The 26,149-nt window shown below is 42.7% G+C and overlaps 1 protein-coding gene across 3 annotated transcripts in view; it reads left to right on the top strand.

Moving 5' to 3' along the window:
* Positions 1–26,149, top strand: part of ENTPD5 (ectonucleoside triphosphate diphosphohydrolase 5 (inactive)) — a 71,585-nt gene that overhangs the window by 27,012 nt on the left and 18,424 nt on the right. For all 3 annotated transcript variants that reach the window (XM_077463679.1, XM_077463678.1, XM_077463677.1), the window contains 3 exons: positions 8,337–8,562; positions 10,562–10,641; positions 24,020–24,163. In XM_077463679.1, coding sequence (XP_077319805.1) covers positions 8,358–8,562; positions 10,562–10,641; positions 24,020–24,163 — 429 coding nt within the window. In that variant the 5' untranslated portion in view covers positions 8,337–8,357. The remainder of the gene's footprint in view (positions 1–8,336; positions 8,563–10,561; positions 10,642–24,019; positions 24,164–26,149) is intronic.

The following is a 26,149-nucleotide window of genomic DNA, read 5'->3' on the forward strand; positions in this document are numbered from 1 at the left end:
AGTGGAATGGCAGTCTGAGGAGGTCCTGTTGTCAGCCCCACATGCTGAGTCGTCCAATATAATGCCTCACTTCATGTACTTCCTTCTTTTTCACCGCCGGTCGGTGCCCTCTGCTGGAATGACGCCACAGGCAGCACCTGCTGGGCCCCACTACTGACCTGATGGGGCCTGGTACTAATGGACTGCCTGTACTCACCCTAGGTGAGGGGTTGTAGTGTAATGTACAGTGTGACACATGAGGAATGTAGTTTAATGCAGTGTTTCTCAACCTTTTTTCCGTCAAAGCACCCTTTTAAAATTATGGACAATTTCAAGGCACCCTCCAAAATTATGGACAGTCAAAAAGGCAAATACACTTTTGCTAAAAGACATATACACATGAGCGCAGCTGGGTAAAAGAGGGTGGGCAATGGTCTCTCTGTCACTAGGATTCCATGAATGAGAGTTCAAAAGATGCAATGGCAGTTGATAGTGATCTCAATAGATGCTGGCTTTAGATGGCCACAAGCTCAGAACAAGCTAGACGGGACTCTATGGATAACAAAAAAAAAAAAAAGAGAACGAGCAGCGCCATCTAAGTGCAGCAATGTGTTGACATTTCTTCCAAGAAAGACGAGTGAAAACTCACAAGATTTATAGGGTGTCAGCGCATGTAGGGGTATTGTGGTTCATCCACTCCCGGGCAAGATGAGTTGCAGAAAGGTAGGGAGACAGCTGATACTTCTGGCTGCGCTGGTGGCTCCCAGCAATTCAGATCGGTTCAGGTGCAGTCTATGGCATCACATGCGTATCATAGGAAGAGTGGGAGGCATGTAGTGTATTGTACACTATGAGGCGTGTAGTGTATTGTACACTATGAGGCGTGTAGTGTATTGTACACTGTGAGGGGTGTAGTGTATTGTACACTGTGAGGGGTGTAGTGTATTGTACACTGTGAGGGGTGTAGTGTATTGTACACTGTGAGGGGTGTAGTGTATTGTACACTGTGAGGGGTGTAGTGTATTGTACACTGTGAGGGGTGTAGTGTATTGTACACTGTGAGTGGTGTAGTGTATTGTACACTGTGAGGGGTGTAGTGTATTGTACACTGTGAGGGGTGTAGTGTATTGTACACTGTGAGGGGTGTAGTGTATTGTACACTGTGAGGGGTGTAGTGTATTGTACACTGTGAGGGGTGCAGTGTATTGTACACTGTGACAGGTGAGGGGTGCGGCGTATTGCACACTGTGACAGGTGAGGGGCGTGGTGTATTGTACACACAGACAGGTGAGGGGCGTGGCGTATTGCACACTGTGACAGGTGAGGGGCGTGGTGTATTGTACACACAGACAGGTGAGGGGCGTGGCGTATTGCACACTGTGACAGGTGAGGGGCGTGGTGTATTGTACACACAGACAGGTGAGGGCGTGGCGTATTGCACACTGTTTGCGAAGCTAGCCTGCAAAGGTTATCTGTTACTTTAGTGCACCCATAGGCAACCCAGTGACTCTTAACAGGGATTCTTCCCTGCTCTAGAAAAAAACAGTTTATTGCAGTTAGAATTGCAAGTGTGAACAGTCTTCTTTACAATGGCAAAAAAGGGACTGCACTGTCCATATACCAGATCTACACACTGGTCAGGTAAAGAAGTAGGGAGTCCCAGACCTCTGAAGGAGGGTAGGTAATGGGTCAAGGCTGGTCACTCTCGTATGCTGTCTAATCATCTTGGGGCCTTCTCACTCTAGTAATCCTGTTGTTAGCAACAAGTCGCCAGTGACATGATCTCTGGGAAAGCAGAGAAAACCCTCACTTGCTCCTAAAATATGCCTCCCTTACTAGCTAAACCAGTGAGCCGTCATTTGTGAGCTGCAAGTTTCTGCAACATTTCAGGGATGCCAAAAGAGCACGTGAGTGATATTTTTTAGCCTCCTGATGCTGGCAAGTTTCCACCAGTGTCAGAATCATTAATGTGACCTGGCCCTTAGGGCTCATGTACACTACACCACCTCATTTTGATTTTAAGGAGCTTTTGGCATTTTTTTGCCAACAGCAATGGTAACATTTGCTTACAGTGCAGTCAGTCAGCAACCATGAGTGGGATCCACAGACATAAGAACATCACTTTATCCTCCAGATTATACAATTTTCATTTCGTGTCTATGCTCTAATGAGGACATCTCATGAGTATCTGCAGGGTGGTAATGAAAAATTGCTGCCGGGTATTTCCTTAGCTGCAATGTATTTGCTCAACCGGCACTTTAGGAACTCTACTTCTAAGGCCGCGTACACACGGGCGGACTGTCTGACGGACTTGGTCCGCTGAAACGTGTTTCAGCGGACAGTCCGCTCGTGTGTGGGCTTCAGCGGACTTTTTCAGCGGACAGTCTGGCGGACTAAGTCTTTCGGAATTTCCGTAATATTGTCCGTCCAACTTTGGTTTCAGCGGACAGTCCGCTCGTGAGTAGGCAAGTTGGACGGACTAAGTATGGCGCATGCTCAGAAAGGATTTACACGGCCGAAGGTTGCATTGCAGTGTATTGGACGTCGTATTTCTAGTCCCGTCGTACGTGCTGTACACGTCATCGCGCAAGCTTTCAGCGGACTGTCTGTTCATCGTGTGTGGTCAAGTCCGTTCATTCAAAAGTAGGACGGACTGTCTGTCGGATTGTCTGACGGACTTAGTTGGCCAGACAGTCCGCCCGTGTGTACGCGGCCTAAGAATGCGTATTCCTGTTTAAGGCTGCACACTGCCATCAATACCTTCAGAATGTGCAGAGCAGTTGACGTGATCTCACCTGGGTTATCCTGAAGCCCATCAAGCATTTGATGACCCTGTTTTTTGGTGGTGGGGGTAGTACTTCTTGACAATCATTATGTGAGAAGCTGGCGCTTGGAGAGCTGGGGGTGAGGGGCACATGGCAAGGGACAGCCAGAGAGACCAATACTCTGGGCCAAGTAGAGATGGACAAAGTCTGATCATAGAGTAGCAGTCAAACAAGCTGCTGATAAGGCATGTGCTTCTAATTCACACTGGAAAATCCCTGATGAAGGGGGCGTTTGGACCCTTGAAACACATTTGGTTACTTTTTTGGATTGTACCCTTGACTTTTAATGGAATAAAGTTGTATCTAGACCTTCAATTTCAGTTCTTGTTACATTACACTACAAATGTAAAAAACTAATATTCGAGTTCCCTGTCAAAAAAAAAAAAAAAATGAATACATATCAATGTATGATAAATATATTTTATATAAAATAAACTAAACAAGAAGCGCATTAACAGCAAATATCTAATTTGATGTGAAAAATAATATAAATAAAATGAAAATCCTATTAAAGTGCAAAAAAGTAGTGCTCCGTTCATAATCCTCCACAATCTGCTCTCTTAATGTGGGAAATTAGAAAAGTGTTCCCAAAGCTGCAAATTAACAGAGCTCCTTACCAGATGTTCTGGTCTTGCAAGGACATCCCAAAACGCTTTGCTTCTGTATAGCCAAATATGCCACAATCCAAGATATTAGGACTCTCCAAACATGTACAAATACATAAGGGGTCCATATAGTAAACTTGGTGTTGTTATTCGCTTTAATTCCCAAAATACCGACCAAGCCGCTCTCTTCGGTCATCCCAAGACCTCCTGCTCTCTAGCTCCCTTGTCACCTCCTCCCATGCTCGCCTCCAGGATTTCTCCAGAGCTTCTCCCATCCTTTGGAACTCCCTACCCCAATCTGTCCCCTAATCTATCCATCTTTAGGCGATCCCTGAAAACCCTTCTCTTCAAAGAAGCCTATCCTGCTTCTAACTAACACTGTTTTACTTCCTCCATCAGCTCATCCCCCACAGCTATTACCTTTTGTATCAATTGCCCCTTCCTTTTTAGATTGTAAGCTCTAATGAGCAGGGCCCTCTGATTCCTCTTGTACCAAATTGTAATGTAACTGTAATGTCTGCCCTCATGTTGTAAAGTGTTGGCCCTATATAAAACCTGTATAATAATAATAACTTAGGACAAGGGGGCACTCTTTTTATGTCTGGAGGAAAAGAGATTTCATCTCCAAATTACGGAAAGGTTTCTTCACAGTAAGAGCTGTGAAAATGTGGAATATACTCCCTCCAGACGTGGTTCTGGCCAGCTCAGTAGTATTGCTTTAAGAAAGGCCTGGATTATTTCCTATGTACATAATATAACTGGGTACTGACATTTATAGGTAAAGCTGATCCAGGGAATATCTGATTGCCTCTCGGGGGGGTCAGAAAGGAATTTTTTCCCCTGCTGTAGCAAATTGGATCCTGCTTTGCTGGGGCTTTTCACCTTCCTCTGGATCAACTGTGGGTATAGGAGCGTGTATATGGGATTGTGTGTGTTTTTTTTTGTTGGTTGGTAATATAAGAGGAGGCCCACAGCCAGCATGTCTGAAATTCCACCCAGCTTGTGGAATGATGTCATGCTTGAGTCCCCACTCAACTCGTTTCTCTGTAATAAACGTTGTTTGGGGAACCAAGCCTCGGTTCCCCAGGTGACGCTTTATGGAGAAACGCATTGGTAGGGGCCTCACACGTGACTTCATTCACCAAACCGGCAAACTGACACTCACCAGCTCTCTGCTCAGGAAGCCCTGAGAACTGAGCGATCGGTGGTATTTGATCCCTTGGGTTCTCAGTGTTGGAGCTGGTGGGGGAGAGATGCAGCACCCACCTAGGCAAGTATGATTCTGCAAAAAAAAAAAAAAAGTCCATACTTCTCTTTTAATTCGTATTTTTATCATTTATTTTGGATATTTGTTAACCCTATGGTCCCAGAGCCATCTTTCCATTTTCCTCAACTGACTCTGGAGTGGGACAGCGGACTTGGGAGGTCATGTTAGATGTCAGCTCCTCACACTGTGAAGCGTCTAATAGGATGCTTCGCTGCTTGTACCGCCGTACCTCCCTCCCTGGTGCACTCTGCTGGAATGAGTCCACAGCAGGGCTACACACAAGCAGCCCTGCTGGGCCCCACTACTGACCCTAAGCCCTTGTACACACGGTCGGACATTCCGATGGACAATGTCCGATAGGACTGTGTTGTCGGATAATCTGACAGTGTGTGGGCTCCATCGGACTGTTTCCTTCAGAGTTTCCGACGGACCAAGTTTTCCAGCTGGGCTATAAAAATTTCCGACAACATGCTCCGATCGGACTTTGTCCGATCATGTGTAGAGAATTACGATCGGACAAAGTGCCACGCATGCTCAGATCAAATTCCTAGACCAAAGCTATTGGCTACTAGCCTGAACATAGTCCCGTCCTAACGAAATAACGTCATCACGTTATGTACAATCAGATTTTCTGACAACTTTGTCCGACTGTGTATGCAACAGTTTCGGACAAAATCCGACGGATTTGGTTGTCGCAATGTCCGACCGCGTGTATAAGGGCTATGAGTCCTGGGTCTGGTACTGGAGAACGGCCTGTACCGGTTGGTTGGCCGGCCCTGGGTGAAGAAGTGCAATGTATTGTACAATGTGGCAATGGATGGGCTGTAGTGTAAGATAGCTCTTTCTTTTTCTGAGGGGGAGGGATACAAGTAGAATTAATGTCAAAGCTTACAGTTGCAAACCAAATGAATGAACCAGGAAAGGAGAAAACCGTTGTTAAAAATGAATGGCATTTGTGCTCTTGTCCTATTTATTATGTTACTTGCAGGTATTCATTTAAAGCAGTAATAAACCCAATAGCAAACATTTAATATATTGCAGCTTACCAATTCGTAGATGTGATGGCTGCATTAATTTTATTTTTTTTAGGCTTTCTGTCTTCTATTTTCATCTGGGGATCCAGCCAGCAAGTCTGTTGTTTTTCAAAAGCTCAAGCTCTCCAATAGAATGTGTCTGCTTATGGATGAGACAATCCAGTTAACATATATAACATTTTCGTTGGAGTTTTACTTCAATTAGTTACTGTTTTTAAATTAGTGAGTTACAGTTCAAATAAGTATTTGATCCCCAAGAAAAACATGACTTAGTACTTGGTGGAGAAACCCTTGTTGGGAAGCACAGAGGTACTTTTCTTGTAGAAGGCTACCAGGTTTGCACACATCTCAGAAGCGATTTTGGTCCACTCTTCTTTATAGATCTCTAAATCCATAAGGTTTCTTGGCAACTTGAGGTTTCAGCTCCCATACATTCTCTATAGGATTAAGGTCTGGAGACTGGCTAGGCCACTCCATGAACTTAATGTGCTTCTTCTTGAGCCACTTTTTTGTTGCCTTGGCTGTATGTTTTGAGTCATTGTCATGCTGGCAGGCCTATCCATGACCCAACTTTTTAGTGTTTTGGCTGAGGGAAGAAGGTTCTCAACCAAGATTTTACAACACATGGCCCCGTCCATTGGCCCCTCAATGCGGCAACGTTGGCCTGTACCTTTAGCAGAGAAACCGCCCCCAAGCATAATTTTTCTACCTCCCTACTTGACTGTAGAGATGGTGTTCTTAGGGTCATAGTCAGCATTTTTCTTCCTCCAAACACGACGAGTTAATACCAAAGAGCTCAATTTTGGTCTCATCTGACCACAGCACTTTCTCCCAATCCATTTCTAAATTATTTAGATGTTTATTGGCAAACTTCAGACGGGCCTTTACATGTGTTACAAATGGTTTGTTTGGTGACTGGTCCCAAATGCCTTGAGATCATTCACAAGCTCTTCCCATGTAGTTCTTGGCTGATCCCTCACCTTTCTCATGATCATCCTCACCCCATGAGGCAAAATCTTGCATGGAGCTCCTGACCGAGGGTTATTGGCTATTTTGTATTTCTTCCATTTGCAAATAATCACTCCAACAGTTGTCTCCTTCTCACCAAGCTTCTTGCCGATGGTCTCGTAGCACATTGCAGCCCTGTTTAGGTCTACAATCTTGTCCCTGATGTCTTTTGTCAGCTCTTTGGTCTTGCCCATGATGGTGAGGTTTGAATGGAAGAAAGAGATTCTGTGGACTGGTGACTTTTATACACATAAGGAGTTGTCGTTAGGAACACCTTCTTAAACTGACAGGACTAATCTGTGTACCACATGAGCACTTTCTGTAGCCAGAATTATTGTTGGTTGGTAGGGGTTCAAATACTTATTTTACTCACTGAACTGCAACTCAAATTATAAAATTTGTGTTATGTGTTTTTTTGGGGGATTTATGGTTGATATTCTGTCTCTAGCATTTAAAATACACCTATTAGGGGATTCCATAGTGTAGAAGGATCTGGGGGTTTTGGTAGATCATAAGCTCAATAACAACATGCAATGCCAAGCTGCGGTTTCCAAAGCGAGCAAAGTCCTTTCTTGTATTAAGAGAGATATAATTTTGTCCCTGTTCAAATCATTAGTAAGACCTCACCTGGAATATGTAGTTCAGTTTTGGGCACCAGTTCTCAAAAAGGATATCAGGGAACTGGAAAAAGTGCAGAGAAGGGCAACCAAACTGATGAGAGGCATGGAGGAGCTCAGCAATGAGGAGAGATTAGAAGAACTAAATTTATTCACTCTTGAAAAGAGGAGAATAAGGGGGGGGGATATGATCAACATGTTCAAATATATTAGAGGTCCATATAGTGAACTTGGTGTTGAGTTATTCTCTGTACGGTCAACCCAGAGGACACAGGGGCACTCTTTACATCTAGAGGAAAAGAGACTTCAAGTACGGAAAGGTTTCTTCACAGTTAGAGCTGTGAAAATTTGGAATAGACTCCCGCCAGAGGTGGTTCTGGCCAGCTCAGTAGATTGCTTTAAGAAAGGCCTGGATACTTTCCTGAATGTACATAATATAACTGGGTACTAACATAGGTAAAGTTGAGCCAGGGAAAATCCGATTGCCTCTTGGGGGATCAGGAAGGAATTTTTTTCCAGTGCTGTAGCAAATTGGAGCATGCTCTGCTGGGGGTTTTTTTTCGTCTTCCTCTGGATCAATTGTGGGCATAAAATTGGGTATTTGGATTGTACGATTATTTTTTATTTTATTTATTTGTTTTTAAGGTTAAACTGGATGGACTTGTGTCTTTTTTCAACCTGACTAACTATGTAACCTATGATTAAAATTGTAGACCCTTCTTTTCTTTTCCAGTAGGCAAGCTTCCAAAATCTTCAGGGGATCAAATTATTATTTTCTACACTGTACGTAGATGGGGGTAGATGCAGTAAATGCACAATTTAGCTTATATTGTGAAAGTAATGTTCCTATACTGGTTCCTAATCAAAAGTTTCCATGTTTGCTCAATCCTTTTTGATGATCTTATGAAAATAATTAATCTTTTTACTCTTTTCTAGTCTCTTTATCTGGTTGGAAACTCTTTCTCCCATAGTCCTTCTCACTTCATGCCTTATTCTTGTAGGACTGGTGACTACCTGAAAGCATGGGCTCCTGGATCCCCATTTCTGTGTTGTGTTTGACCCTTTTTCTTGGCTTCTGCTCATCTGATACGGATCCTGCCCCTGATCTGAGGTCTGTTTTACCATCAGCAATAAGCTCAAAGAATAACACCATTTATGGCATCGTTTTTGATGCCGGCAGTACCGGGACTCGAATTCACATCTACACCTTTCATCAAAGAACTGCAGGTGAGCGTATGGAATGTTTTTAAGGTTCTCTTGTTGTGCATAGTGGGAGTACAGGCCTCAACGCTCCATGAGTGTAGAGGAAACCACTCACTGTAAAATGTTCCCTTGGCATTAGGCCTTCAACACACTGATATTTCATGGTGCTAGTAGTAAGCCTTCAACACACAAAAATGATATGGTGGTAGGACTATCAACACACAAATATTTCATGGTAGTGGACCATCAACACACAGATTTTTCATGGTGGTGGACAATCAACACACAAATATTTCATGGTGGTAGACCATCAACATACATATATTTAATGGTAGACCATCAACACAGATATTTCATGGTGGTGGGACCATCAACACTTAGATATTTTGTGGTGGTGAGACCATCAACACACAGATATTTTGTTGTGGTGGGACCATCAACACACAGATATTTTGTGGTGGTGAGACCATCAACACACAGATATTTTGTGGTGGTGGGACCATCAACACATAGATATTTAATGATAGACCATAAACACACAGATATTTAATGGTGGTGGGACCATCAACACACAAATATTTCATGGTTACATTGTAAATCATTTTATGAATCATCCCTGGATAACGCATAAGGGCATCAGGTATTTTGTTCTGTCAGTAACGATGTGTATGGCAAAGCAACATCAGCAACCAAGTGGAAGCTGTTTTTTTTTAGGTGCTGCTATGTGATGATAAGCTGTGCCAGCCCTGGCTGTTTATAAACTTTAGATTTACCCATCCAGGCATATCATGAATGTAAAGATGTGCTGCTCCCTGCCAATTCATAAACGTAAAGATGTGTGTGCCCACTATGACATTTCAAATCTCTGTACCATATTTGGTTGATTAATTACTGAGCTTTCTTCTTGCCTTTCCATGGTGGTCATATGTCTATGCCTCTCTATTAAGGTGGCTCTAAATGCATTCTATGCATGAAGGTAAAAAACCTTCTGTGTGCAGTAGCACCCCTAATACTTACCTGAGTCCCACCGTGATACAGCGATCTGCACGAGAGCCTCGGCTCTCCGGGGACTCTCCCTCGTCATTGGCTGAGACAGCAGTGGGAGCCAATGGCTCCAGTTGCTGTCAATTCCAACCAGTGAGCCAATAAGAAGAGAGAAGGGGCAGGCCTAACCACAGCTCTGTGTTTGAATGGACATGCAAAGCAGTGGTTCAGTTGCGATACTGAATCGGTGCCCCCACAGCAAGCTGTTTGCTCTGGGGGCACTTGGCAGGAGGTAGGGCCCAGGAGTGTCAGCGGCAGACCCAAAAAGAGGAGATCCGGGCTGCTCTGTGTGAAACCATTACACAGAGCAGGTAAGTATACCACGTCTGTTATTTAAAAAAATAAAAATAAAAAAAAAACGTTCCTATATCACTTTAAAGTAGTTCTAAATGCTTACATGTATCCAGTGAAGTGACTGGCCTCAGGTGATACACAGAGATGAAACAAATCCTTCTATATACGTTGTACCTGTTTATCTACAGCCCTATATTCTCCACATCTGTTCAAAGTCCACAAATTATAAAGCTTGTCTGAGCTGTCAGGAAAAAAAGGAACAGAGAGCTGAACTTGTACACTGCAGAGCTCAGTAAGGAGAGTTCTGAGAGCTGGTTGGAGGGATGGGACACACCCCCTTCACACAGGGACAGAGCTGAGGTTGTCAATAACCTGCTCTGTGCTAGAGGTCCCTCCCCTGTCACCTTTTTTTTTTTTTTTCTTAGTGTCAGGAAAACTTGTCAACTTATGCTGTTAGCAGAGTAAGGAAGCAGCAGACAGAAATTACACTTAGTACTCTGGATTGAGACAAGTACACAATATACAGGGCTAGGCTTTGTTCATATTTCATGCCTGAGGTTTACAACCACTTTAAAGCTTCTGGGTGGTGTTGTATGACTTCGCATTTATTGTTGCTCAGAACTCAATTTGCATTGGATTTGTGCTCATAACTGATCTGCTGGTCTCAATTCTGTCCATTATTCAGGTTCTCCTCTGGAGCTGGATGGAGAAATCTTTGAGTCAGTAAAGCCGGGTCTCTCTGCTTATGCCAATCAGCCAGAGAAGGTGAGCCGCGTTATTTTACATTTTTTAATTCAGTCATGATAACTCCTAAGACACTTGTAACATTTGTTAAATAAAATTATATACATCACCATTGAGTAGATTGGAAATATCCTTATAATGACACCTTCTAGAAAAACAATTGGGGGGGGGGCAAATTATGGGGTGTCATACTCCATTACATAGCAAGCTGCATCAGCATTATGGTTGTCCTTAAAGGGTTGGTTGTAAGACTAGATGTCCAGAGCCCCCTTTACATCAGATATCAAGAGCCCCCCCCCCCACCCTTATATCACAGTGCACCCCCCTTACCTTGTACTGCTCCCAGGAAGAAACTGGGGGCGAGCTGGGAAGCAAGAAGGGCAGGGTCTGGAGGAGGACTGGAGGATGGCTGAGGTCAGCTGCCGGAGTCTGCTAAATGCTGAGACCAGAGGAGATGAGCGTGCACAGGATCTGTAGGAGAAGTTCTGTCCTCCTCTTTTCGGCCAACTGCTGAGACTAGGGGAGCAGAGATGAGCCTCTCCACAGCTAGACAAAGAAGCACAGGATCTAGTGGGGGGGGGGGAGCCCTGCTCTGCCCTCCCCTCCCCTGTGCTGCCAACCGCTCATACAAGGTAGGGGTGGAGGCGAGGGGGTGCGCCGCAGCTGCAGGAGAGGTACAAGGGACACATGATTGACAATCACAATGATCACAAATGTAAACAGTTGTGATGTTTAAGAGATTTAAGTGCCAGTGACCATTGTGTGTGTGGAGGCAGGGGGGATTGTGGTAAAATGCCACTAAGCACCAATGACTGTAGTGTTCTTTTGGGGGGTAGGAGCTTGAAATGTTTGAGTTTATCCATAGCATCTAGCCATTGCACACAATACCATTTTAGCACAATGCAATTTGATCCTCTGGGGAACTTTCCTCCCAATCACGAAACACTTGCAGTTGGCTCACCAATAATGGAAGACTTGAACTTGGCTTCAGTGGGCGACCGTTAAAGGTCAAGCTCAACGTTACCACCTCAATACCATCATGTTTGTTAGTTTCCAAAAAATAGTGGCAAAATAAATCACCTTTTCCAAAAAAAGGGGGTGTTAGAACTGTCCTGACATTTTCATTTGATATGTTTTATAGCAGAAAGCAAAGGAAACTGGTTTTATTTATTTATTTTATGTTGAGTCTTTTTTCATGAGTGTACACAGCCTATTGCATTAGGGTGTGCACCTCAAAGCTCAAACACATACACTATATTGTCAAAAGCATTGGGACACCTGCCTTTACCCACACATAAACTTTAATGGCATCCCAGTCTTAGTCCGTAGGGTTCAATATTGAGTTGGCCCACCCTTTACAGCTATAACAGCTTCAACTCTTCTGGGAAGGCTGTCCACAAGGTTTAGGAGTGTGTTTATGGGAATGTTTGACCATTCTTCCAGAAGCACATTTGTGAGGTCAGGCACTGATTTTGGATAAGAAGGCCTGGCTCTCAGTCTCCGCTCTAATTCATCCCATAGGTGTTATCGGGTGGAGGTCAGGACTCTATGCAGGCTAATAAAGTTCTTCTACCCCAAACTTTATGGACCTTGCTTTGTGCACTGGTGGGCAGTCATGTTGTAACAGAAAGGGGCCGTCCCCAAACTGTTTCCACAAATATGGGAGCATGAAATTGTCCAAAATGTCTTGGTATGCTGAAGCCTTAAGAGTTCCCTTCACTGGGAAGGAGCCAAGCCCAACCCCTGACAGACAACCCCACGCCATATTCCCCTTTCCACCCAATGTCCAAGGTCCATAAAGACATGATAAAGCAAATGATTCCGGGCAGCTGCGCTTCATTTTTATTGAAGCTTCATATGACAAGTGGTTAACAGATGGAGCAGGGGACAAAGAGGTAGACGTGTTTTGTGCAAATGTTAGTGCTTAGTCCTTACCATTTTGTTTCATCCATAAAGACATGGATGAGCGAGTTTGTGGTGGAGGAACTTAACTGGTCTGCACATAGTCCTGACCTAATCCCGATAGAATGCCTTTGGGATAAATTAGAGTGAAGACTGCAAGCCAGGCCTTCTCATCTGACCTCACAAATGTACTTCTGGAAGTATGGTCAAACATTCCCATAGACACACTCCTAATCGCACACCATAGAGATGAAGGAGGAACTTCCCTGTTCCCTGATCATCTCTAGGGTATGAAACTGGAAGTAACAAGGATTTTGTCACTTCTGGTTTTGGTTGTTTGTTTACAAGCCATTACCTGCTTGTAAAGCATCTGATCAAACCGATCTCCGTTTTATCAGATGCTTTAGAGGGCAGAAAAGAGATCTGGGATCTAATAGACCTCAGATCTCTCAGTAAAGAGTACCTGTCACTGTCCATGCTATCACAAGGGATGTTGTTCATCCCTTGTAATAGCAATTTAAGGATAACGTAACCTTTGAGAACATGTTTTTAGGGTGGAACATTTACCATGTTCCCAATGTCGCAGCTGCTGCCCGATCGCTTCTCCCTCCCTGTGACAGTAATACGGGGCAGAAGTTCCCCGTATTAGCTGTCACTTTTTGAATTCGGTGTCCGTATCGTCAGCTCTGTGTGTAAATGAACTACAAGCCCCGACATCCTTTTGTGACTGTCGGCTTGAAGTTCTCAATGAACTACCACATTGCCGCAGTGGTTCATTGATTCTTCCTGTCTGTGTATCTGCTTGCCTGTACAGAATGTACAGACATATACAGTGGGTAAAATAAGTATTGAACACGTCACCAATCTTCTAGGTATATATGTTTCTAAAAGTGCTATTGTAATGAAATTTTCACCACGTGTCGTTAACAACCTATGCAATCAATACATATAAAGACACCAAAACAAATACATAGAGAAATTAAGTTATGTGCAAAAAAATTATGCAGGGAAAAAAAAGCATTGAACACGTGAAGAAAGGGAGGTGCAAAAACGCATGGAAAGCCAAGACACCAGCTGAAATCTATCAGTAATTAGAAAGCAATCCTGCCCCTTGTCAGTGCAAATTCATATCAGCTTGTTCAGTCTCAACTGATGGCCTATAAAAAGGTGTCTCATTACCAAGGTGTCACACAAGAAACATCTCATGATGGGTAAAAGAGCTCTCTCAAGACCTTCACAACCTTATTGTTGCAAAACATACTGATGGCATTGGTTACAGAAGGATTTCTAAACTTCTGAATGTTCTAGTGAGCACTGTTGGGCCATAATCCTGAAGTGGAAAGAACACAATGTCACCATAAACCAGCCACAACCAGGTGCTCCTCACAAGATTTCTAACAAAGGAGTGCAAAGAATTTTCAGAAGAGTTATCCAAGAGCTAGGGAGAGCTCAGAAAGACCTGGAATTAGCAGGTACGATTGGAAAACGAGGAAAGGAAGCGCTCACAATGCCACATCCGTAAATTGAATGGGAAACCAAAAAAGGGGGTACTGCAGAAGTAACCATGGGTCGGACTTTAAAGGCATGGAAACAATAGAGAAATAACAAGAATAATATTTATTGAAAAAAGTACATGGTATAGTCACAGTGTTCAAAAGGTTAAAAATCATATAAAATGATACAATTTGTACAGTGAGCCCTTGTGCGTTTTGCAGTTGTTGTTCTTCAGGACACAATCAAGGTTTAAAGATGTAACAAAAAAAGGAGGGAGAACGGATCTCGCTGTCTGAAATGAGATATATTCAAATTAAAATCCGACAAATCACATATATATTTTTTACATTATATTGCATTAAAAAGCATATGCTATACTGTCATAGAGAAACCAAAAGAAAAACGAGAGACACCAACAACAATAAAGGATACCTTATGGTAGACTAGACCTCATGTACAAATCTCCAAAGGCCAGAAGGTTTGCAAAAATGTGGAATGCTTCTAACAAGCTGTGAGCGGGTAAACGGAGCAGGGCTGGTTCTAATAGGTAATATAAGAAACAACAAACTGTCACTGTATTATACATACGGTGAAACATTATAAATGAATGTAAATCCATACGGGTACCTACTAGTAAGTAAGCGCAAAAAATTGCTACAACAGGGGCAGGTTTGCATCTCATATCAATCAGTGATGATAACCACCAGAGAGATACAGCTGGGAAATCCAGGATCCAATACGGAAAAACACTAATAAAGCTTGATAGAGCTAGCGGCATGTAATACAGCACAACTAGCAAGGAATACCCATAGAGGATCTATAAGAAGGGAGAAGCGGCATTACAGACACTGCCACTCAGTGTTTACAAAGACAGCATAACTAAAAGAGTGTAAGGTACTTCAAAAGCCCTATACACACTATCAGACTGTCTGATGATTTTTTTCCTTCAGATTTGCCAAAACCATCTAATATGAGGTCAAACCTTAGGAGTTTCAATGTGTATGCAATCAGGCAGGCCCTTCCACTACATGGTTTTGGTAAATCTGAAGACAAAAATCATCAGAAAATCTGATAGTGTGTATGGGGCTTAATAATACTAAGACGGACGGATGTGCCCCTGGGAGACAGCCTGGTGCTGTGCACAATGCCAAAACAAGATCGTAGGCTATTTATATCAACTGGCCGTGTCCCTACACAGAGATGAGATAGCGTCACATGATGCAATCACGTCAGAGCGTCACAGAGGTAAAGTGGATTATGGGAATCGTAGGCAGCGTGACGAGAGGACCTCTGCTCGATTCGAGCATGCGCACAACTGGCGGGATAGGAGAGCCGACTTATAAAAAGGGATATAATGGGTAAAAATAGACAAAAAAAAAATCCGCTTACCATAGTAACCAAATGCGCAAACGTGGAAAAGCAGGGGAAGCATAGGGTATCTTCAAGGTAGGTGTCAAACATATTAACTCACGAATCACATGAACAGAAAGCATAGGCTAAATAAAAACATGAACACTTTTATATACCTGTGGTGTAAATTCATGAATCTTATTCCATTGTTCAAAAGTATAATTAGGTAGTAAACTAAATCACAAATAGTGAAAAAATAAATAAAATAATGTGAATACATTACTATACAACGTGTAATAGCTCATTGATCCATTTATGGGATCCCTTACTTGTTAAGTAACAATCACTGTAAATAGAACGGAGACAACAAATAGTTTCAAATATTAACCACTTAAGGACCAGGCCTCTTTTTCAGACTTGGTGTTTCCATGTTTAAAACAGTTTTTTTTGCTAGAAAATTACTTAGAACCCCCAAACATTTTATATTGTTTTTTTTTCTAACACCCTAGAAAATAAAATGGCGGTCATTGAAATACTTTTTTTCACACCGTATTTGCGCAGCGGTCTTAGAAGCACACTTTTTTTGGAAAAAATTCACTTTTTTGAATAAAAAAATAAGACAACAGTAAAATTAGCCCAATTTTTTTTATACTGTGAAAGATAATGGTATGCCGAGTAAATTGATACCCAACATGTCACGCTTCAAAATTGCGCCCGCTCGTGGAATGGCGTCAAACTTTTTAGCCTCAAAAATCTCCATAAGCGACATTTAAAAAATTCTACAGGTTGCATTTTTTGCGTCTAGGGCTAGAATTATTGCTCTCGCTCTACCGATCGCGGCGATACCTCACATATGTGGTTTGACCACCGTTTTCATATGCGGGCGCTACTCACTTATGCGCTCGCTTCTGTGCGCAAGCTCGTCGTAACGGGGTGTTTTTTTAAAAAAAAAATTTTTTTTCTTATTTATTTTAATTGATTGATTTTATTTATTTTTACACTGTTTTAAAAAAATAAATAAAATGGATCACTTTTATTCCTATTACAAGGAATGTAAACATCCCTTGTAATAGAAAAAAGCATGACAGGTCCTCTTAAATATGAGATCTGGGGTCAAAGTCCTCAGATCTCATATTTGGGCTAAAATGCAACAAAAAAGAAAAAGAAAAAAAAGAAAAAAAAAATCTGACATTTAAAAAAAAAATATACCTTTAAGAGGTATGGGCGGAAGTGACGTTTTGACGTCGCTTCCGCCCTCCTATGGTATAGAGACGAGTGGGGGCCATCTTAGCCTCACTTGTCTCTATGCCCAGCAGACGGAAGGACCCGATCGCCTCCGCCGCTACCGACGGCTCCGGTAAGCGGCGGAAGGTGCGGGAGGGCGGCGGGAGGGGGGGTGGCACCTCTCCCGCCGCCGATAGCGGTGATCTCGTGGCGAATCCGCCGCGGAGACCACCGTTATCGTACAGCCGACCGCTGCCTGAAGAGATGGATATCTCGGTTGTGGCAGCAGCTGCTGCCGTTACCGAGATATCCCTCTTCAAAAATAGGACGTACATCGTCGTGCGGCGGTCGGCAAGTGGTTAAAGTGGTAACAATTGATTGGAAGGGAGAAACGGGTGGGGGAGAGGGAAAAAAAGGGGGAAAGAAAAAAAAAAAGCAGGTACAATTGTTTCAAAGAAAACAATAAGTGATGCACTCCACTGCCATGGTCTGTACGCACGCTCACCACGCAAGACTCCATTTCTGAAGAAAAAGCATGTTGAGGCTCGTTTTAAAGTTTGCTGCACAACATTTAGACAAGCCTTTCAAATGCAGGGAGACTATAGTCTGGTCAGACGAGACCAAAACTGAACTCTTTGGATGCCATGATACACACCAAGTTTGGAGGTCAAATGGCACATCACCCCAAAAACACCCCCATACCAACAGTTAAGTTTGCAGGTGGGAACATCATGGTGTGGGGCTGTTTTTCAGCATACGGTACTGGAAAACTTCATATCATTGAAGGAAGGATGAATGAAAAAATGGACCAAGACATTCTTGATAAAAATCTGCTGCCATCCACCAGGATGATGAAGACGAAACAAGGGTGGACATGTCAGCAAGACAATGATGCCAAACACAAAGCCAAGGAAACTTGATTTCAAATTGATTTCAAAGAAAGAAAATAAAGTTGCTAGAATGGCCCAGCCAATCACCTGGCTTGAACCCAATAAGAAATCTATGGAAGCTGGAAACGACAATGGTGAAAAATTAAGGCTCGAGACTTGCGTGGTAAGAAGGAAGGAGAGCTATTGAAACAGTTGGATGACCTCAAGGTTGAACTGTCATAACTTAGAGTTGCTAAGGTGACGAGGGGAGCTGCTTCTAAACTGTCCAAAATCTGTGTTTGCAATTCCATCACCAGAGTTCTAACTGTGATCAACCAGACCCAAAAAGAAAACTTGAGGAAATTTTACAAAGGTAAGAAGTACAAGCCTTTGGATTTGAGGCCAAAAAAGAGCAGGGCTCCCAGGTGCAGGCTGAACAAGCATGAGGAGTCTTTGAGGACTAAAAAGCGGCGACAAAAGAACGACTGTACTCCTACGTGCAAATTTGCTGTCAAGGCATAAATCTAATGTGTTTAATAAAATGTGTTCAGTTGAAAAAAAGATCATAAAGTCCATAGAAGAGGCCCACGCAACCTTCAAGATTGGAAGACTGTGTGGAAGAATGGGCTAAAATCGCACCTGAGCAACGCATCTGGAAGCTGTCATTGCCAACAAAGGCCATTTCAGTTAGCGTGTTCAATACTTTTTGCCCTGTGTCATTCTATTTTTTTTTTTTATAACACAGAACTTCATTTCTGAACTTATTTGGTTTGTTTTGGTTTCTTTGTATGTATGTGTAGCACTGACTCCCAAAGGAGCTGCTGATTTTATTGGGCTTACCGTTACCTTCTTGACCTCTTCTCCGTCTAGGGTTTCCCGTGGTAGATGGCCCAAAGAACTGCAGAAACTGACACTGGATCCTCTTTTTGGGTTATTTATTTAAAAGATAACACAGTCACTTAATGGAGGGTAGAGGGTTAGGAAGAAAGTTCAGGTACATTTGGACTGCAAACATAGGAAGTCTCTCACAATAGAAATCCAGAGAATTACCGTTTCACAGCTGGATTTCACAACCACCGGATAGACCTCCTCTCACTAGGCCATGCAGCCGGTAGGGTGTTAAGTAAAGCAAAGTCTCTGCCACAGACTTGAGCACAACTGAGGGACATAGACAAATTTAGAGAGCTATCATACGGTACCAGTTTCTCTCACCCGGGCCAGCGATACCGTATGAGTGTAGATCCATGATGTGTCCTTCAACTGAGCCTCCAGGCTCCTTCAGAGAAACCAGCCTTTTGCATGGCCTTCTCCTGAAGAGTCCTCCCCTGGATGCTTCTGCAGTTGCTGGGCCTCTCCTTAGATGAGACGGCACTGGACCACCTTTGAATCCTCAGGCTTCAATATCCACTCAGGCCTGTCCCTGAAGTTGCTTTGCCTCGGGCTATCCAGCCCCGAGACTCGAAATTGCATGGATCCGCACCCCAGGCCAGAAGGGCCATGGGGGCTGATCAGGAGGACCAGGACCAAACAGACAGAAAGCTCTTCTGGACCGAAACCCAGAAGCACGTGATCTCAGCACCTTAAATACAACCCCCCAGAATGCACAGCAGGACGACACTCCCACTGGGCTGGTTCCGAGAGAGAATGGCATTCAATACACCCAGCTAAACTGCGTTCTCATACTTGACAGCGGTGACAGTCACACCTGCGGCCAAGGAGAACTAGAACTAGACTGGTACTGAAACCATAATTTGGCCAAATTAGCCCTAAAACCCAACTGTGGTTTCAGGAATATTAATTTTCAAAACATATAGCGCATGCTCGTCAGAAGCCGGCGCTACATATGGATTGCATGGGTTGTTATCGACGTAGGGGAAATATCCCGTCAATAGCACCTTTCGAACTATATTTACCTAGAAAAGTGGTTACGTGTTCAATACTTATTTTACCTGTTGTAGATACACTGACTGATCTGGAGAATCCCCACCCCATACCTTCTGGCGCTCATTAAAGTGGTTGTAAACCCTTACAAACCACTTTGACCTACAGGTAAGCCTAGATTAGGGCTTACCTGTAGGTCCAAGAAATATCTCCTAAACCTACACGGTTTAGGATATATTTACAATAAGACAGGCACACAGGCGCAGTATCGCCGTTGGCAGTATGCCGCTGCTAACGGCAATATGTCGTTGGTGGCTGCTCCCGTGCCCCTGCGTGGAAGTGACGTCATCGCTGCTTCGGCGCTGTGAGTGGCCGGAAGAAGATGGACGCTCTGTGCTACAGGGGACAGCGGTGACATCGCTGGCTCCTGTGTCGGGTAAGTGACACATAATGGGCTACTATGCGATGCATAGTAGCCCATTATGCTTTACCTTTTGCAGGGAGACAAAGAGGAAGTAAACCCATACAAGCTGTGCTTCTGAATCACTTCTCGTATTATAATCTCGTAGCCCAGCTAGAATCTGGATTGTTTACGAGTATTCAGTCTAGACCAACATTGGTCCTTATGAATAAAATATGGCAAGAAATGAGACGTATAATGGAATATGTAGGGGGGTATCTGAATTTTCACCAATTTGGGGGAACAGGTATTATGAAGAGTTATGTAAACCGCTAGGGTTTGAGTACTGGCGTTCTAAAGGAATACAATATATCTCGCAGCTTTATGTTCAAAATGTTATGCGTTAATTTCAGTAGCTACAGGAGTCATACCAACTACATCATAACTTCTATAAATATTTACAACTGCGTCATGCAGCTAACTCGCAGTTTAAGGGTGTCGGGATGAATACAAAATCTATGCCTTTGATGTCTATATTGATGGGGGCTAAGGGGAAAAAGAAAGGTCTAATTATATTAGCTTATAACCAACTTATGATGAAATATCAAGATTTTAAGAATACTCCAGGTAGAAAGGGTTGGAGACAGACCTGGGGGGTATAACAGAGGATGAATGGCAAAATATTCTGAAGAGGGCCCCATTGGTATCCATATCACATGCACAATGCCTATCTCAATTGTTTATTATATATAAGCAATATAGGACACCGGAAAAATTATATAAGTGGAGGAGGGAAACCCTGGATTGTCCGAGGTGTAAGCAGGCCCCAGCTGATTTGATCCATATGTTGTGGAACTGCCCCAAGCTGGTCAGATATTGGCGAGAGGTGGTGTCCACAATTAATGAGGCTTACAATACCAATATAGAAATGGAACCAAAGACTTGTCTACTGTGCTATGTTAATGAAGAGCTATATGGGACAAGTTAATGCCAATTGACAGATTACTATTCACAGCTCATAAGATAATTACTAGAAAATGGATGTCTTCTAATAGACCAGTATTCAAGGAATGGCGTTATGAGGTAAATGCGACAATATTAATGGAACAACAAGTGTATAAAAACTAGGGGTGCAACGGATTGTCACTGATCCCTGATCCGAATGGGTCAGCCTGTTAGGATCGGCACACCACGTGATCCACAGAGCGCTCCGCCGAGCGCGTGGCTAAGGAAAGGCTGCGGCTTTGGCCTAGCTCCGGAGCGGCGGCCATCTTGGTACACCCTGCGGCCGCTGTTTCGTCAGGAAGTTACGTTTCGTCGCCTTGCTACACCCCACACTCCTACACAGTAATGATAGTGAGAAGGGGGCAAGCGGACATCTTGTTACACCCACCGGAGTTTTAGATTTCAGAGTTATTTTCAACACAAAACTGAGCTTATATGCCTAAATACAGTATTTGTAAATCCGACAGACTGTTTAGATGTTAAATTTTAAAAGCAGCAGCAAACCTGCTGACCTTACATGGTTGCTAATGTGACAGAACACCTCTGATTTTCGCATTTAACATTTAGAGGTGTTCTGTCACATTAGCAACCATGTAAGGTCAGCAGGTTTGCTGCTGCTCTTAAAATTTAACATCTAAACAGTCCGTCGGAATTATAAATACTAATATATATATATATATATATATATAAGCTCCGTTTTTTGGGGGGGTTTTTTTGTTTGTTTTTTGCTGATCCGAAAAATGATCCAATCCGTGACTCCGATCCGAGGAATGATCTGATCCGTGAGTTTTTTGATCCGTTGCACCCCTAATAAGAACAGAGGCAGAATAGATATACTAGCCAAGTTATGGGGACCCTGGGTACCTGGTCCAGGATTGGCCTTTTTCTCTTTAGCCCCCCCTAGAATATCATAATAATGATCTAAGCCAGTGATGGCGAACCTTGGCACCCCAGATGTTTTGGAACTACATATCCCATGATGCTCCACTAGACTGCAGAGTGCCAGAGCATCATGGGAAATGTAGTTCCAAAACATCTGGGGTGCCAAGGTTCACCATCACTGATCTAAGCTATAACTTGTGGGGAGAAACGGGATGGACAGGATGCCTTATAGTTTAGGGGAGGACTGATAGTGATGGTGGAGAGGGGAGGAGTGGGGGTCCCCCCCCTTTTTTTTTTTTTTTTGTTTCCCTTTTTGTGTGTTTTCTGTTTGTTGTTTGATTTGTTCATTTGTTCTGTTAAGAATGTTAAATTGGTATCCTGGAGATTATCTGTAATTAGAGAGAGGTATTGTAAAGTAGTAATGTGTATAATCTGCAGATAATGCAATTTGTCTTGTTGATCAGCTGTAATGTTTGAAAGCTTTAATAAATAATGAAGATTAAAAAAAAAAAAATGACCATACATACGGCCTATATGAACTAGGGGCCAATAAGTCATATCATTTAAATAGTGACCCTCAAAAGAAGGGACTCATATTTCCCTCATAAGCTGCAAAGGTATGTATGAACATTTCTTTTGGTGAATTCAATACCTCCTATTGTTTGTTTTTAAAATCAGTCTATACCTTCAGTACTCAGGTAGGTTTACTTCTACTTGGCAGTAAGAACTTTCCTGGCTTTGCGAATCACTCTCTTCTTTTCCCAGGAACAAAAGGTCTCCTGGTCATTCTGAATGAAAGCTTTATTTTAATACCGGTGAGAACAATTGGATAAAGGAATTGTTCTGAAGCGTTAATTCCTTTTTTTTTTTTTTTTTTTTTTTTTGCAAGCTAACAGTAGATCCCAAGAAGCTATATTACATATAAAGAAAGAAAAAATAAGCAGTATAACCAAAAACAAAAATGAACATATTTCAACCTGAAAATAACTACTTGAAGATGAGGGGTTTCTGGAACTTTTTGTTTACAAGTTTAAATTAGTTTTTTTTTGCTAGAAAATTACTTAGAACCCTCAAACACTATATATATATATATATATATATATATATATATATATATATATATATATATATATATATATATATATATATATATATATATATATATATGTGTGTGTGTGTATATATATATAAATGCAACTTTTTTGGAAAAAATGCACTTTAATGAATAACAAAATACAATAGTTAGCCCAATTGTTTGGTATAAAGTGATGTGAAGTGCTGCGTAAATAGATACCGAACATGTCACGCTTTAAAATTGTGCACACTCATGGAATGGTGACAAACTACAGTACTTAAAAACCTCCATAGGGGACACATTTAAATTGTTTTACAGGTTACCTGTTTAGAGATACAGAGGACGTCTAGCACTAGAATTATTGCTCTCACTCTAACGATTGCAGCAATACCTCACATGTGTGATTTGAATACCATTTAGAAATGTGAGCGCGATTTGCGTATGCATTCACTTCTGCACATGAGCGCGTAGGGATGGGGCGGTTTAATTTTTATTTACATTTTTTTTTATTTTTACACTGTCTGTTTTTATTATATATTTTTTTTAAATAACTTTTATTCCTATTACAAGGGATGTAAACATCCCTTGTAATAGAAATGAGGATGACAGGTCCTCTTTATTGAGAGATCTGGGGTCAAAAATGTTTACCTATAAAAAAATGATTTGTTTTGACCCGGGAACCGGAAGTGACATCAAATGTCGCATCAGTCCTCCAAAGGCATAGAGACGAGTGGTGGCCATCTTGGCTTCACTCATCTCCCTACCCAGCTAACGCCGCATCGATTCGTTCTCTGGCTTTACTGATAGGTCAGGTAAGCCCAAGAATGACCGGGAAGTGGAGAGAGGGTGGGCAGCACCCCTCCCGCCGCTTCTAACTCTGATCATGGGGCAAATCCGCCCATGGGACCACTTTTATCTCACGCAGAACCAGCCATAGTAAAATAATTAACTGGGGGTTATAGCAGCTAGCTGCTGCCATAAAACCAGTATTAAACATCAAAGTAACAATGTCTTTTTTACTATGGGTCAGTCGGCAAGTGGATGAAGTAATAATAATTCTCAGAATCGCTATCTTAAGTAAAACTCCAATTTCTCTCATGGCAAATGTCAATTTGAGCTAAAATTTAGCAGATAATGTTTAGTAACCATTGGAATGTCTATAAAAAGTAGCTGAAATGGTAATAATTTTTTTGTGCCCATAAGAAAATGTCCAGCATCTAACATGTCAGATAGTCTTTTTTTAAAGGTTGGGGGAAAGCCTTGTGAGTCATTACTAGACTAAAGGTGAGCTTCCTTGAAATAAAATGTTTCTTACAGGCTGCAGATGCTGTGCGTTCTTTACTTCAACTGGCACAAGACGCTGTCCCATCTTCTCACTGGCAGAAAACTCCTCTGATACTGAAAGCTACAGCCGGCTTCCGACTGCTTCCTGTACACCAGGCTGAAGGCCTGCTCTCCGAGGTGAGAAGAGTACATGGCAAGAGAGGGGCATGCAAGGTCAGGGTATATAGCCTGGGTACATGACTTTTGGACTTGGCTGGGAAGGGGGAATGTATGGCCTTGATGCCAAGCCTGGGTTCATGTCATTGGTACGTGGCTAGGGATGGGAATGCACAGTCTGGGTATACAGCCTAATATGTGGCCTGTTTACATGGCTTGGGTATGTGTCTTGAAAAAGTATTCACACCCCTTGACATTTTCCACATTTTGTCATGTTACTACCAAAAACGTAAATGTATTTTATTGGGATTTTATGTGATAGACCGACACAAAGTGCCACATAATTGAAAAGTGAAAGGAAACTAATAAATGGTTTAAAAAAAAAAAAAAAAAATCTGAAAAGTGTGGTGTGCATTTGTATTCAGTACCCTTTACTCTAAGGCCCCTTTCACACGGGGTGGATCAGTAATGATCCACCCCGTGATGATCCGCTCGCTCAGCGGGGATCGCTCCGTTGTCCCCGCTGAGCCGGCGGCGGACAGGGCGGTCTCCGCACACTGTGCAGGGACCGCCCTGTCAGATCTCCGCTCTCCTCTATAGGGATCGGATGCGCACGGACCGTCTAATAGAAAAATAGGATTTTCCTCCATCTGCAGAATCGGACAGTAGCGGAGGCGGACAATAGCGGGTGTCTGCGGATGTTCATCCGCAGACACCCGCTATCCCATAGGGATGCATGTATGTCCGTATTTCATCCGCAAACGGATGGATGAAATACGGACATACTGTCTGCATGTGTGAAAAGGGCCTAAAACCCCTAACTAAAATCTAATGGAACCAGTTGCCCTTAGGAGTCACCTAATTAGTAAATGGAGTCCACCTGTTTGTAATTTAATTTCAGTATAAATACAGCTGTTCTGTGAATCCCTCTGAGGTTAGAGAACCTTAATGAACAAAGAGCATCATGAAGACCAAGGAACACGCCAGACAGGTTAGGGATAAAGTTGTGGAGAAGTTTAAAGCAGGGTTAGGTTATAAAAAAATATCCCAAGCTTTGAACATCTCACTGTTCAATCCATCATTCGAAAATAGAAAGAGTATGGCACAACTGCAAACCTACCAAGACATGGCCGTCCACCTAAACTGACAGGCCGGGCAAAGAGAGCATTCATCAGAGAAGCAGCCAAGAGGTCCATAATAACTCTGTAGGAGCTGCAGAGATCCACAGCTCAACTATTAGTGGTGCATTCCGCAAATCTGGCCTTTATGGAAGAGTGGCAAGAAGAAAGCATTTGTTGAAAGAAATCCATAAGTCCCATTTGTAGTTTACGAGAAGCCATGTGGAGGACACAGCAAACATATGGAAGAAGGTGCTCTGGTCAGATGAAACCAAAATGTGTGGCAGAAAACTAACACTGCACATCTCCCTGAACACACCATCCCCACCGTGAAACATGGTGGTGGCAGCATCATGTTGTGGGGATGCTTTTGTTCAGCAGGGACAGGGAAGCTGGTCAGAGTTGATGGGAAGATGGATGGAGCCAAATACAGATCAATCTTATAAGAAAACCTGTTAGAGTCTGCAAAATACATGAGACTGGGGCTGGAGGTTCATCTTCCAGCAGGACAATGACCCTAAACATACAGCCAGAGCTACAATGGAATGGTTTAGATCAAAGCATATTCATGTGTTAGAATGGCCCAGTCAAAGTCCAGACCCAAATTCAATTGAGAATCTGTGGCAAGATCTGAAAATTGCTGTTCACAGACGCTCTCCATCCAATCTGACAGAGCTTGAGATATTTTGCAAAGAAGAATGGGCAAAAATGTCCCTCTCTAGATGTGAAAATCTAGTAGAGACATCCCCAAAAAGACTTGCAGCTGTAATTGCAGTGAAAGGTGGTTCTACAGAGTATTGACTCAGGGGGGCTGAATACAAATGTACCCCACACTTTTCACATATTTATTTGTAAAAAATGTTGAAAACCATTTATAATTTTCCTTCCA

Source organism: Lithobates pipiens, unplaced genomic scaffold (genome assembly GCF_037356315.1).
Source record: "Lithobates pipiens isolate NorthernLeopardFrog02 unplaced genomic scaffold, aLitPip1_a1.2 Scaffold_30, whole genome shotgun sequence".
Classification (NCBI taxonomy): domain Eukaryota; kingdom Metazoa; phylum Chordata; class Amphibia; order Anura; family Ranidae; genus Lithobates; species Lithobates pipiens.